This window comes from Bombus pascuorum, chromosome 15, assembly GCF_905332965.1.
Source record: "Bombus pascuorum chromosome 15, iyBomPasc1.1, whole genome shotgun sequence".
In the NCBI taxonomy this organism is placed as follows: Eukaryota; Metazoa; Arthropoda; class Insecta; order Hymenoptera; family Apidae; genus Bombus; species Bombus pascuorum.
Genome location: NC_083502.1, coordinates 986,185 through 1,001,424, shown reverse-complemented (window position 1 = coordinate 1,001,424; position 15,240 = coordinate 986,185). Strand labels below are relative to the sequence as shown.

Sequence of the window (15,240 nt, the reverse complement as noted above, 5' to 3'; positions counted from 1 at the left end):
CACTGCACATGCAGGTGATTCTGCTGCAGGTATATCAATAAGCTTCGCTAGATATAACGGGTGACTTTAAAACACTCACCTCTTATGTCTTCTGTCTTATGGTACGAATATATAGGAAAACATTTTAAAGTCATAGTTTAGAACTAGTTTTAGAATTAATTCTTGCGTAGTTGTTGTAATTATCATAATCTTTAACTTTTTTATTATACCGAGCATAAACTGCTATAGAAATGAGGTATTATTTTTATTTCAATTCTGAAACCCTGTTAATTTTTCAATTTTTCATGTAGCAAAAAGACGTATGTGTTTATATCTAAAAAGAATGACAAATTAAACTATAAATTAACGAGTAAAATATAATTGTTAGAGTAGTTATCGCTGGTAAAATTTAATTAATTTAACTTTTAATTCTAACTTTTTTATAGCAGGGAAAATTCTTCAAAGTATATCCCTCTTATGGAAAAGTCTTTTATGTATACAGTGTGAAAATATGTATATATTTTGTTCTAATTATTTCCTTAATTAATTAATTACATTCGTTTAATGTAAAATGCACTATTTTGGACACGGTAGCGTTATCTATCGGTTGAAAATTGTACTTTGTGTTAGTTCCACTGATTCGCCTGTAGAGTAAATAGACTCGTAGTCAGCAGATCTGAAACCAAAAACAAACGAGCTGAACAACAATTAAAACATGGAAAATCAGTTAGAAGTAGAAGAAATAACGAATAGCGATTGTGACGTTAAGTTTCATGATTTTGTGACAAAAGTCGGTGACTTGTCAATCTCATGTCATGTAATTAAAATGGAAAATTCCCTCTATCTGTGGGTAGGTGATTATAATGAGAATGCCATGAATGATTTGTCATTCGCAATTAAATCACCATACGAAAAGGAACCACTTACAACGAAGATTATGGGATCAATTGCCAATGAATTTTCAACCAGTCTTGCCAAGAGACTTTCAAAGAAACTTTCAATAGCTGTTTATGTCAGCTTTAACGTTCAGGTTGATAACCTATCTCTACCTGCAATTGAGAGGAGGTTACGAGATGAATTTAACTCACATCCTGAGATTTTCTGATTTATATTATTAAGTTGTACAGAGACATTCTAAAAGTACAACTTTTGTACTGTCCAAAACATGTGTTTACAGTTAAGGCTTGTATATTTTGTATTAAACTTGATTTATGTATAAAATAGGTATTATTTATTTTAAGTATCTTAAATTTTAAATTGCGTAATAAGTACTAAGCGTGGTTTTAAAACTTCACAGAAACAAATATTTATTCTTGCAAATAAAGTGATTTTACATTTTATCATATGATAAAAGAATTAATTTGAATTTCATCGTCTAAATTGCTAATTTATATATATATATATATATATATATAAAAACAATTTCATTGCAAGTGGTTAAAAGATTACATATTATTACCTGTTATCATTGTTCCATATAATTGTTTCAAATAGTTATGCATAATTCTTGCGATATAGTCTGAAGATGATCTATGTGTTCAAAATATTAATTACATTATAACAATGTTACATATATATGATGACAATATTTATATTATAATATTATAACAAAATATACCAAGTTTATTAGAAAAACTAAATTAATTAAAATTGCCACTTCTCATATATCAAATACATAATGATAATGGCACTTATTTTAAGCACTATGACAAAATAATACTCAAAACCACCTATAACATAGCATTATATATATAAAGATACTATTTTTATTTCTATTAAAGAAGCAACTTGATAGACATTTTTCCTTCTTTTACAATAAAGTTAATATTTAATTTTTAATTTTTTATAATTTAATATTTAATTTTTCATTGGTAATTTATAAATCATGAAATTCTTAATGTCTGCTTATATGAAATTATTTTTACCTGTAGCAAATTATATTAATAATGCGTAATTTACGAATAAAATCGTTGCAATTATTTTTTAGCTTCAAATTTAAACTACATTTCTTAATCTTACATTTCATAATGATAGCAAACTTATGATAAGTAAGTTTTTAGTTTTAACCGCAAGTAATCTAGGGAATTTTTTTGTTATTAGTCGAGGAATTGTACGCCTTAAAAAGGAACATCCGAGCATTGGCTACTAATCGTAAGCACGTGGTTACTTACGTATTGATTACAATATTTATCCGGCATTACACGTGTAACTTGATTTTTGATTTTTCAAACATGTTTTCACAAAGTTTGTCGATGTTTATTAAACGAGACGAAAAGTATGTGCAGAAACTTTCATGTTTTATAACTGACAAAGTAAGTAAGAAACATCTTTTCGGAATATTTTAAATATCCTCTTTTCTTTTGTTAACTTCACAATTATCAATATTTCTGTTGTTATTTTTCCCTGCTATTACTATTTCTTATTGTATAAATTTCACATTCTTTTGTAGTTTATTGTTAGTAATTATGAGTTTTAGTAATATTTTCATCTAATTTTTAATATATAATAAATGGATGATATACCTTCAAACTGCGTTTATTTGTAACACATACTGTTTATTTTTAAATTGAGTTTTGATTAAAATATACTACGTGTCTTACTTTTTCATTATTTAATAATGTTATATTCTTCAAAATATATTTCATTAATCTTGTTTCATAACATTGTGTAATTTTATTGTAGGAACCAAACGAGGATGAGCACAATCAAATTTTAGATATTTTATGTGAATTCGTAATGAATCCAGAATCCACAGAGGATGTTGCAGAATGTTTCCCACAGTTATTGCCAGCATTAATTATGAAGAGCATTTCTATGGATACAATTTCCATTGATGACGATGATTTGATTCATAAATTAAATTCAGTTATTTTGGCCAAATTACTTTCCAAGAATCGGGATATATTAGTGTATGTATTTTTAATGTTATATAGAATACTTTATATTTTATGTTATTTTGTATGTGTATATATATATTTTTTTTTTTACACTAATATGTGATTATTAATAGTGAAAATATCATCATGAAATTATATTCTATTACTTATAGGCAATATATTTTAGGTTGAATAATACTTTATTCAGCATTATAATTCTTCCATGTTCCATAACATTTTAGGTTGAATGTTTCAGGTTGGAGAATATCCTACAAGGATACAAACAATATTTTTATAATACTCTATGTATTATACTTTTTTTATTACTTAAATTTAGAATTATCAATTGATGAAATATGTAATAAATGTAAAGTATATTTAGAAAAAATTAAAGGTCTTTGTAACACAGTATTCTATGTTGTTTCCTTAGTTGTATTATTAATTTAGTGCAGACATATACAAGTAATCTTTCTCTTATTTAAGAAATATATAAGCATAGTCGTTTATGTTTAGTAGTATATAAATTTGTATATATTTAAATGATATAAAATTTGAAAATGATTTGTAAATCAATATTGTTTTATTACAGATTTGTTCTACATTATTTTGATGTAAACCCAGCTCCATTTGAATTTATAGAAGTTGATCATGGTCCTCCTTTAAAGAGACGCAATAAGCAAAGAGTAATATCTGCCACAAAAATATCTGATTATGATTTAGTAACTGCTTGTTATGATATATTATGTAGCGCACCAATGCACTTTAAATATGCGTGGAATTGGTCTGAATTTTATAAATATCTGACTCATAAAGATGGAGGTGTTAGATGGTAAGATATAAAATTAAAAAATATATCTCCTTTTAATATTTTAAATAAAATTACTAATAGGAAAAGGTTTTAATCCAATGATTTTTATTAAATAGAGTAATTGTTTGAGAATAAATTTGATAAAATTCCGTTTTAAATAAGTAAAATAAAAAAGTGTTTTAAGTCAAAACAAAATATACAAGAACAATTTTTAATTATCTTTCAGGGTAGCAATGAATTGTATTGCTATTGTATTAGAAATGTCAGAATCTTGCTATCTATCTCATGTGAATGATTTTATTTCTAACAATCAAGAGTACTTTGTTCAAAGTAAAGAAGTTAATCGAGATAATATAACATGTGAAGATACCAAAGAAATAGACGGAATTCCTGATGTACCTTCTGTAGTTTCCATTGCAGGAATTTTACTTCCAATATTTGAGAAATCTGCAAGTAGAAATGAATTGAATCTAATTCCTGTACCGTCTACTCGACAAAATTTACGGAATTTAGCTTTAGCAGTCTCTTCCAATAAATGTGTATGTTTACAAGGTGCAGTTGGTTCTGGAAAGACTGCATTAATAGAGTTCTTAGCTCAAGCTACTGGTCACGATGCACAGAAATTTGCAAAAGTGCAATTAGGTGATCAAACAGATTCGAAAATGTTATTAGGAATGTACAGATGTACTGATATTCCTGGAGAATTTTTATGGCAACCAGGAATATTGACTGAAGCTGTATCATCTGGTAAATGGCTGCTTTTAGAAGATATTGACTGTGCTGCAACAGATGTTATTAGTGTTATTGGACAACTTATAGAAACTAAAACATTATCAGTCCCTGGATACAGAGACTTGATACACGTGAAAAGTGGGTTTCAGTTGTTTGTTACTAGAAGATTGAGTTCTGGAGGAACACAAAAATCATTCCAAATGCCAATGCAAAAGCAGTGGTCTTGTGTTAACATAGAGTCCTTATCAAAGAAAGAACTCGTTACAATTGTCCAAACCTTATTTCCAATATTGCATACAGCAGCTGTAAAAATGGTTGATGTGTTTTTATTGTTTTCTGTTGGAAACCATGAAGATGACATTGTGAATAGTGTAAGGAATACTAGACAAATTTCTACCAGGGATTTGATTAAGTGGTGCTTTAGAGCTATAGTTGATTTTGATGTATCCTCACCTGCTTCAGGACTGAAGATCTTTCAAGATGCTTTAGATGTCTTTTGCTGCTCTGTGCCTAATCCTGGTATGTAAAATATACTTTATAAAAATATCTATTATTGTTGAATGATTTTTTATAATACTGCAATTAAATGTTCTTGTAAAGAAATTTCATAAGTGATGAATCATGTTGTTATCTTTTTATTTCAGTACAACGTTTAAATTTGGCAATAGCTGTGGCACACAAATTAGGTATTGTAAAAACAAAAGCAGAATTTTTTTCTCAAGTACATAAGCCATCTGTAAATCTCCACAAAGAATGTCTTATTGTTGGTAGAGCAAAGTTAGAGATAAAAAAAGCTGATAGAGTTAAAATAGAGTCTAAAAGTTCCAATTTTTCTTATACAAGACCATCTGTATGTCTTTTGGAAAGAATAGCTAGTTGTATTGTACAGAAAGAGCCAGTTCTTCTAGTTGGAGAAACTGGCACAGGGAAAACAAGTTGCGTACAATACCTTGCGCAAATAACAGGCCATAAGTTGATAGTAATAAATATGAACCAACAGAGTGAAAGTACAGATCTACTTGGTGGCTACAAACCGGTAGATCTTAAACTTTTGATTCTTCCAATTCGCGAAGAATTCGAGATTTTGTTTCGATCTTATTTTGCAATTCAACCAAATTTAAAATATTTGAATCATATTGGGCACTGCTTTGAAAGAAGAAAGTGGAAGGTGTTGATTACTTTAATGATTCATAGCACTAGTGCTGCTTTGAAAAGACTAAAGACGTCTACAAAAAATCAAAATGAGGTAAAAGTTTTAAAGAAATGGGAGAAGCTAGCAGAGAAATTAGAAAAACTTCAGTCTCAGGTGCAGAGTCAGTTTTCTTTAGCATTTTCATTTGTAGAGGGTAGTCTAATCAAAGCATTGAAAAATGGAGACTGGGTTTTGTTAGATGAGATAAATTTAGCTACTGCAGAAACATTAGAATGTCTTTCTGGTTTATTAGAAGGATCTTGCGGATCTCTATCTTTGTTAGAGCGTGGAGACAAAGAACCAATTAAAAGGCACAAAGATTTTGCAATTTTTGCTTGTATGAATCCTGCAACAGATGTTGGGAAAAAAGATCTTCCCATGGGTCTGAGAAATAGATTTACAGAATTCTTTGTTGATGAACTCACAGAAAAATCAGATTTACAACTTCTAAGTAGTTCATATCTGAATGACTTAAATCTGTCACCAGAAAAAATTGAAAATATTGTCAAATTTTACTTAAGTGTCAGGAAAGAAGCAGAAACCAGTCTTCTTGATGGAATTGGGCATAAGCCACATTACAGTTTGAGAACACTATGTCGTGCTCTAAGTGTGTCTGCACATAATCCTTGTGGAAATATAATGAGATCCCTATATGAAGCATTTTGTTTAAGTTTTTTAACACAGTTAGATAGTAAATCTTACCCAATAGTACAAAGAATGATTGTAAAGGCTATCTTAGGAGAAAAAGCTGCCAGTGCTGTTATTGGAACTCCAATTCCAAGACCACGTGGTCATGCTGAGAGTTTTATATGCTTTGAGGGCTATTGGATCTCTAAAGGTGATCTTGAGCCACAAATTCCAGAAAATGTAAGTTTGTATTCTTTTAAAGAGAATTTTACTAGTAGGCAATTTTTAACTTTCATTGCTATAAAAATTAAGCAGTGTGTTAAATATATATATATATATATAAAAAAACAGATCTTGTAGGCAAAGTAAGATAAAGGTAAAATAAATAAAACTTATATTTTCTTTGATTTTAGTATATCCTCACAGAAACAGTGAAGCAAAATTTGAAAGACTTAGTGCGAGTAGTATCTATTGGTAAAATGCCTGTATTACTGCAAGGGGATACTTCAGTAGGAAAGACTAGTTTGATAACATACTTAGCGAAGGCTTCTGGACATACCTGTGTACGAATTAATAATCACGAACACACAGATCTGCAGGAATACGTTGGTACCTATGTAGCTGATTCTTCAGGGAAGTTAGTTTTTAAAGAGGGTATTCTAGTAGACGCTATGCGGAAAGGTATGATGAATTTAATTTTTGATTATCCTTTTTATTATGTTATTACATGTTTCAATTATCTATTTTTATACCTTTAAAATAATTTAATATTCTTCAGGATATTGGATAATTTTGGACGAGTTAAATTTAGCACCTAGCGATGTTTTAGAAGCTTTGAATAGAGTTCTTGATGATAATAGAGAGTTGTTTATTCCTGAAACTCAACAAATTGTAAAAGCACATGATAATTTCATGCTTTTTGCTACGCAAAATCCTCCAGGTTTATATGGTGGAAGAAAGGTAATATTTTATAAACAAATAATCCATTTTATATAAATTTATTGGTCTATAACAAATAATTTTTTAATAGTATTTCATGTGATTTTTTATTCCTATTTGTTACTAGGTGTTATCACGTGCATTTAGAAATCGATTTGTCGAGTTACATTTTGATGAAATTCCACCTGAAGAGCTCCAAATAATTCTACATAAAAGGTGTAAGATGCCAGAAACATATTGCAAGCAAGTAATCAATGTAATGACAGAACTTCAAGTACGAAGAAAGGGTACTGCAACTTTTGCAGGAAAAAAAGGTATATTATTATCTTAACGCATTATTTATTAGTAAATATTTTTGTCATTTAAGAAGGTAATTTTCCTATTTTTTGTAGGGTTCATAACCCTTAGAGATTTGTTTCGCTGGGCTGAAAGATATCACCTGGCACCCGATATTGTAGGCACTTTGTATGATTGGAGTCAACATTTAGCGGACGAAGGATATTTGGTTCTCTCTTCAAAAGTTCGTCATTCAGAAGAATGTTTAGAAATCATAGAAGTGCTAAAGAAACATTTAAAAAGAGATGTTAGTCCAGATGCTCTATTTACACTCTCTGAAAAAACTTCTACTGTGACTAAGCCAATCTTGGAATCTCTTTTGTCAAAGAAGATTCCAGGATTTGAACATGTAGTCTGGACATATCAAATGCGCAAAATGGCAGTACTTCTCTCGAAAGCCTGTGATTTTAAAGAACCAGTTCTTTTAATTGGTGAAACAGGAGGTGGGAAAACTACAGTTTGTCAACTATTGTCTATAATTAGGCAACAAGAACTTAGTATTGTCAACTGCCATATGCATACAGAAGCTTCTGATTTTCTTGGAAGTCTTCGTCCAGTTAGAGAACATAGAGAAAATCAGAAATTGTTCGAATGGGTTGATGGTCCTTTAGTGAAATCCATGAAAGATGGAGGCTTCTTTTTAGTAGATGAAATCTCTTTGGCGGACGATAGCGTACTTGAAAGACTAAACTCTCTTCTAGGTAATTTATTATCTTAATTATTTTTAATCACATAACAGGTATTTAATTAAGATTGTTTTATTTAAATAATATTAAAATTAATTAATTTTTTCTAGAACCTGAACGTAAACTTTTAATTGCTGAAAAGCCGTCAACTGAAGAAAATGCAACAGTTACTGCACATGAAAATTTCATTTTCGTTGGTACAATGAATCCTGGTGGTGATTATGGCAAAAAAGAACTTTCACCAGCTCTTAGGAATAGGTTCACGGAAATTTGGTGCGAAGGTTGTGTTTCATTGGACGATCTCAAGTGTATTATGGTACACAATCTACGTAAAGAATACAAGGAAACGGTTCCTGCAGCAGTAATAGGATTCATAAAGTGGATACAAACTACAGAAATAGGAAAAAAGCTTGTTGTTAGTGTCAGAGATATCCTTACATGGGTGAATTTTATTAATTCTTGTGAAGATTTAGGAATAGGGGATGCTTTTTTCCATGGTGCAGCTTTAAGCTATATCGATGGGCTTGGATCTGGTTTAACTGCAGCAGAAAAGTAAGTGCTATGAATTGTTATCAATTGTTTTTTATAAAATTTTAATCAAATTCTATTTTAATGAATCATATTATATATTAGTTAATTATAATTATATTGATTAGTTTTTTACCGAAATATTTCAAATTATTTTAGTTCAAAGAAGTTGAAAAATTTTAAGGATTCTGCATTGAAATTTATTAAACAGCAAATACAGAGTATATTAAAATCTGAATTAATATTAAACAATGAAGAATTTGATGTCAACAATTATGAGGATAAATTTGGAGTACATTCATTTTATATTAAGAAGGGAAATGTACAAATTCCAAGCAACGTAGGATTTGCTTTTGCAAGCCCAACAACAAAAATGAATACTTTGAAAGTTTTACGTGCTTTGCAATTAAAGAAACCAATTCTATTGGAAGGTAGTCCAGGAGTTGGCAAAACTAGTTTAGTTTCTGCACTTGCCAGAGCATCTGGACATCGTCTTCTTAGATTAAATTTAAGCGATCAAACGGTAACTATCCCTTCTTCTTTCTTTATTATATAATTTATTAAGTAATTCAACTAAATGAAATAAGATGATTTGCTACTTTTATATACTGTAATATTAAGTTTGCAATTCTATAGTATTATCAGTTTTAACGTATTGCATTTATTTTATAAGACTTAAAATGTCTTTTATGAGTCCTTTGTAAAAAAAAGAAAAGAATTCAATTGAACCAAAATGTTAAAACTTATTATTATAAAATTTTTAAATATTACGTAGGATATTTCGGATTTATTTGGTGCGGATTTACCAGTGGAAGGAGGGAAGCCTGGTGAATTCTCATGGAGGGATGGTCCTTTCTTAAGAGCTCTAAAAAATGGGAATTGGATTCTTCTGGATGAATTGAATCTTGCATCCCAGTCGGTTCTCGAAGGATTAAACGCCTGTCTCGATCATCGTGGTGAAGTTTACATCCCGGAATTAGGAATGTCTTTTATCGTAAAGCCAGGAACTCGATTATTTGGTTGTCAAAATCCTCTTCGTCAAGGTGGAGCTAGAAGGGGGCTTCCAAAGTCATTCTTGAACCGTTTCACACAAGTAAGTTCTTTTTATATTAAAAACAAAAGAGTAATAGAAGAACACATATATTGCTATAATAAGGGGATGATAATAAATAATATTAGGAAAAAGTCGTATAAAAATACAATGATCCATCTTTTCTTGATCATTAAAGGTAGAGTTATCAGATATGTCGGTTCATGATTTTGTTTCTTTTGCTGTTTTAGGTTTTTGTGGATGCTCTGGAACAGAGGGATCTAAAATTCATTTTAAATGTTCAATTTCCGGAGCTACCAAAAGATTTACTCCATAAGATGATTCAGTTTAACGAAGAACTGAGCTCTCAAGTTGGAACTACTTGGGGCCATTCGGGATCACCTTGGGAAATGAACCTTAGAGATGTCACTAGGTGGTGTGAAATAACCATGGCAGCTTTCAAAAAGAGTTCAAAAAAGATTTTCAATCCCGGAAATGGCGCTCAACTGATTTACGTTGATAGAATGAGGACAAATGAAGATAAAAAAAATGTAAGACATATATAACGTAATGTTTTTAATATTTATAATATCAATAATTTTAATTCACGAGAATATTATTTGCTATGTAATTAAATTTCATGTCTTTACAATCCTACAATATATTTCTTACAATATATGATGAAATAAACTTCTGTCTAACTTTTAAATGTTTTTTCATTACAGGTGATCGAGATATACAATAAGATTTTCTTACAAAATGATTGGCCTTTACCAGATCCAGAGTACTTAGTTCACTTGACGAGAGAAAAGGTCTTTTTGGGAGACGAAATATTGGATCGCAGCGATTCTGCAGTGTACGAAAACGATGATTTGTTACTCTTGAGGGAGCAGAAAGCTGTCCTCAAGGGACTTGCGCAATGTGTTAACATGAATTGGATGGCTATTCTCGTAAGTAGTTTGCAAACTGGTTTAACTTCCACGAACAAACTGTTGAGTAATTATTTGCGTTTTATCTGCTCTTTTAAATAATTCTTATACAACTTATATAATTAAGTAATGCTACAAATATTAATTATATACCATTTTGTTAACTAATATATGTATCAATTCTGTAACAGATCGGTGGATCTGGAACCGGAAAGACCAGTCTCGTACATCTTCTTGCAAACCTGGCCGGACGGAAGCTGAAATCGATCGTCGTCAATTCTGCAATGGATACTACGGAAATTTTAGGCGGCTTCGAACAAGTAAGTTATTTTATAAAAGTTTTTGATTGCACGTTTAATGCATCTCGACAAAATTCTGTCGATTAATCGTAACTATGCGAATACGGTATGAGAAAATATTTTGAAATTTAATTAGTAACGTTAGGAAGAGTAGCAACATTGCTTCCAGCATAGATGTTAAATAGAAATACTGTATAACTAATAAACTAATATTCAGTAAATTCAGCTCTGGTAGACAAGATAATTAAAATAAATGGCCTCTCGACATTTACATTACTTCATGCGCGATCATGAAGTAAATTTATGACATAGAATGTAACTGGTAATATATCATATTCAGGTTTCATTGCTTTTTATTGCCTAATAATTTTACAATTAATGTGACATAAACTTTATTCAAACTATATCATTTTTAAAAAAGACAAAACTATACATTTACTACGTACAAGGAGGGGAAATGTATCAAGCGATAACATTGAAATTTTTAATTAAATCAAGTAAGTTTCTTCCTTATAAATTTGTTGCAACAATCTTGCTTAAGTAGAAGTAGTAGAGATCTGGCCGAAATATTCTAAATTCGTTTATGTACAGAGCGATCCTAGCTCCGTTCCGAATAAAAATAAGGAAAAAACAAAAAAGGGAAAATTGCATGGTTTAATGAGTTCCGTTCTCCGCTGACAGGATTTTTTTATGGGTGCATCGATTCGTCCACAGTAGTGTAATGGAACTTTTCCCTTTGAGTCAAAACTGAAATTGCGACTTTTTCGTAGAAATCGATTTTTCAACACGATTTTACGAATGACGGAGTATAATATAGTCGTGGAAGAATTTAATTTAATTTACAATCCATTTCACGTTACATCCTCTAATAAATATTCAAACGGCATGTTTGAATTTTTTGAATTAATTTGCTTGCGCGTTCAAATTTATTACAATCGCATTGAGAATATTTGTTTACTCTGTTTCTTTATTTCCTTTATCGTTTATCTTCTTATCATCGTTAACGTCCTACTCGATTCGCTTGTACCGTTTGCTTAGTCGTTTCATCTCAGTTCTTCTATTCTTTCATTGGTTCTGTATCTGGCGTACTATTTCCTTTCTATTCGTCGTATAACCAATGTTATTCTTGAAGAACTGAAATTAAACGCCCCAGAGGGAGTCTTTACTGTTATAAGTTGATGGACGAGCACCATTGTCAGACTCGAGAGGCCAGATAATCGCACGCCACCAAAGGATCAATGAGATTTCTTTCACAGAAGCTGGAATATAACCTCTGTACCTGACGACTTGAAGTGCTTCTAGCTTTTAGTCTCGCTTCGGGCAACTTTTCCCGTTGCTCATTGCCACTCGGGCCTCTTCTATTTAAATCCAAGGAAATATCAAAGTAACGTGTGTAACTAGCGCAAGTAACATCACATATCAATGAAATAATTATTTTTAAACAATTATTTTGTTCTACCAATACCATCACAGCCTTTGTGAAGTTTCTAAAATGGAGGAAGATTAAAAAATATTACCATTGTCAAAGATAATCTATCTTTATTTACACGCTTAGTAACATCGATGTTGTGATATTATAATATTATAAACGCAAATAATTGTTGTATAATCAACGATACAAATATCGCAATCAATATTTTTGCACGATCTTCGCGTAATATCTATCGATCTGCCAGGCACCGTTTATCCATCAACTTAAACTAATTATCCTTAACGCTATCGTCGTTCTGGCTAACACTCACGTTCTAATAATGTTTAAAAGACGTACTTTACGAGTAATGTTCGTAAGTTTACTCCGCCTTCCCCTACGAAAGTCTTTCCAGAGAAATTGACATTGTTTCAGGGATTTTCCGGACTTTATTTCTTTCATCTCTCGAATGTTGCTGGATTACGCTTCAGCTCGCGTATTTCCAGCGTTTCTCGCTTTTAAATTTTCTTCCACACTTATCGATCGACAGCATCGACGAAAAAAAAAGAAAGAAAGGAAAATTTCTCTCTAAAGCACGAACCACGTGACGAATTATGGAAATAGAGAAATAGAGCGGATAATAAAGAAATTTTCATCCTACGAACTTTCCCAACAAATACTACGGTTGTCACTTTCACTTTTATTTCTTTTCTTCTTTCTCTACCACAAACGAAAGAGCGGCTGAAGATTTCGATCGAAATTGCAAACTGTTCTCGCCGGAACCAGTTCCTTTCTGTAATTGTTCTACTCGCGTGATATAATCTGCAAGCCACAATTTCTCGATCTATTGCTATAGTTAGGTAAGAAATTATCCCGCCAGAGGTCTACAACTGTCACAAGTTGTGCAATTCTCTTCCCTCTTTCTCTTGTTAGCATCGACACTGTTGTGTATACGAAATGCGAAGACTCTATCGCAAGGCAGATGGAGTTTATATTCGAGGATTTCGACCGATAAACGTTCTAGTTATCGCAGTTTGCATTTATAGATCGAATGCACAGATTCTCAGCGTTGCGTGGTAATTATATTATGAATTCTGTATTACGTTCGATCCATTATCGAAATATTCAACGCGATGACGCGCAATTGCTAGAATTACGTTCCGAATGACGCTGATTTTTCGCAGTTTACATCGTAAGAAGCAGCAGTTGGCCACGTAAATATTGCTAAATTATAAATAATTTATTATATATAATATATAAAATTTATAAAATAATAATTACAAATATAATAATAATCGAATATAATACTAATGAAATATTATCATATTCGTTATCGCAATTCGTAGATATTTCAACGATTTATTTATTTCTAGGAGGTTAGGTGGTTCTTGCGATACAATTTATGCAAATTCCTAAAATCGTCTACGGAAATTATCCGTGCAGAATGAGAAGCTTTCGTGATTTTTGTATCGTAGAAATTGATCGTTGATTTTTCTAATTTTTTTACGATGAACCGATGTTGCTGATTTTCGTATGCTTTTAAAGTTTTGTATATTTTGAGTACTTTGGAAAATTTCGATCGAAAAGGTATTTTACACGCTTATCAACTGTTAATTGTACCGAGAAATATGTGGCTTGTTCTATTCCAAGATTTATTCTTTTTTTTTTTTCAAATTAGAATTTGCAACGATTGGATGAAGATTTGTTTAAATTTTCGTCGATCGATCGTCGTTAATAACTTCGATCAGCGTCAGTTACCAAAGATTTAGTTGCTCCTGGTATGAATAATACAGCAAATGAGGGGAAATACAGTTGGTTTTGTTTCAACTGTTTATTAGAAGTAAGAAATATACGTTTGGCAACGTTAAAAAATGGAGAAAACGTCGACCATAATATTTCTATAAAATTCAATTACAGTACAATTGATATAAAATTAAATATAATACAAATCTCTACAAAATTCTCGGACATGTTACGCGAGGTCGTGAACCAAATATTGGGTTGGCAACTAAGTGATTCCGGATGTTGTCACTAGGTGGTATTGACAAAATCCGCAATCACTTAGTTGCCAAGCCAATAAAACGCTTTGTTCTCATTTTCGATGAAAATTGTTTAGATCTCGCGTACAAATATCTGGCAAATTTTCCATTAAATTAAAACCACCGCTGTTTTTCTATTTCCTTCCCAGCAAGCTCCAATTATTTTTATTTAATGGAGAAAAGTGAAAAAAAGATATCTTTAAGCACAAACGAGAAACTCGTACGTTAAAACGTGTATTCCTTTTTTTTTTTTTTTTTTTTTTTTTTTTGTTACAAGAAAAAGTAGCTCAGAGAATGCACGTCCGGAAATCCCTAAATTTTTGCATAGAAAATATATAATATATACATACATATATATGTATAGGTATATATTTATCTGCATATACACATATACAGAGTGACTAGTTTATTCTCGTTACGTCTTCACTTTGACAACACGTTTCGTTATGTTCGCTTTGACAACATTTCTCGAAACGTGTCGTTTCTTCCACATATTTGACGAATCTGAAATTTTACTAATTTTCATAAATTTCATTTGATAAATAGATTTCGATATACCGTGAACTGAAATTTTTATATCGAATTTCTGTCATCGTTATATTCTCGACAGTCACGAACGTGTTAATTTCTTTCCATCGAGAGAAGTAAATGAGAAGTTGTCAATATAGAATCGTACAGTCTTTTATTCGAATACATAATTCCATTATTCACGAATTAAACATTTATTTATGGTTGAAGAATATTTCAAACGAAAACAGACAGTACAGTATATATATATATATACTGTATATATACGTGGACGAGAAGCCTGAGATATCGGGCAAACTATAAA

The 15,240-nt window shown here is 30.9% G+C and overlaps 2 protein-coding genes and 1 long non-coding RNA gene across 3 annotated transcripts in view; 2 read left to right on the top strand and 1 right to left on the bottom strand.

The window, feature by feature from the left end:
* Window positions 1-694: 694 nt before the first annotated feature.
* LOC132914804 (uncharacterized) lies at window positions 695-1,084 on the top strand. The gene has a single exon (XM_060974213.1). The coding sequence runs from the start codon at window positions 695-697 to the stop codon at window positions 1,082-1,084; it is 390 nt and encodes a 129-aa protein (XP_060830196.1).
* A 758-nt stretch (window positions 1,085-1,842) lies between these two features.
* Window positions 1,843-15,240, top strand: part of LOC132914553 (midasin) — a 137,612-nt gene continuing 124,214 nt past the window's right edge. Inside the window, exons 1-15 of the mRNA XM_060973752.1 lie at window positions 1,843-2,291; window positions 2,662-2,888; window positions 3,445-3,684; window positions 3,890-4,914; window positions 5,040-6,454; window positions 6,628-6,895; window positions 6,993-7,174; window positions 7,281-7,467; window positions 7,546-8,190; window positions 8,286-8,727; window positions 8,863-9,226; window positions 9,479-9,796; window positions 9,985-10,284; window positions 10,459-10,683; window positions 10,854-10,982. Coding sequence (XP_060829735.1) covers window positions 2,211-2,291; window positions 2,662-2,888; window positions 3,445-3,684; window positions 3,890-4,914; window positions 5,040-6,454; window positions 6,628-6,895; window positions 6,993-7,174; window positions 7,281-7,467; window positions 7,546-8,190; window positions 8,286-8,727; window positions 8,863-9,226; window positions 9,479-9,796; window positions 9,985-10,284; window positions 10,459-10,683; window positions 10,854-10,982 — 6,048 coding nt within the window. The 5' untranslated portion in view covers window positions 1,843-2,210. The remainder of the gene's footprint in view (window positions 2,292-2,661; window positions 2,889-3,444; window positions 3,685-3,889; window positions 4,915-5,039; window positions 6,455-6,627; window positions 6,896-6,992; window positions 7,175-7,280; window positions 7,468-7,545; window positions 8,191-8,285; window positions 8,728-8,862; window positions 9,227-9,478; window positions 9,797-9,984; window positions 10,285-10,458; window positions 10,684-10,853; window positions 10,983-15,240) is intronic.
* LOC132914578 (uncharacterized) lies at window positions 11,297-12,806 on the bottom strand. The gene is made up of 2 exons (XR_009659620.1): window positions 12,704-12,806; window positions 11,297-12,448 (listed from the first exon to the last, which is right to left on the bottom strand). It is a non-coding gene; the product is annotated as an uncharacterized LOC132914578 (long non-coding RNA).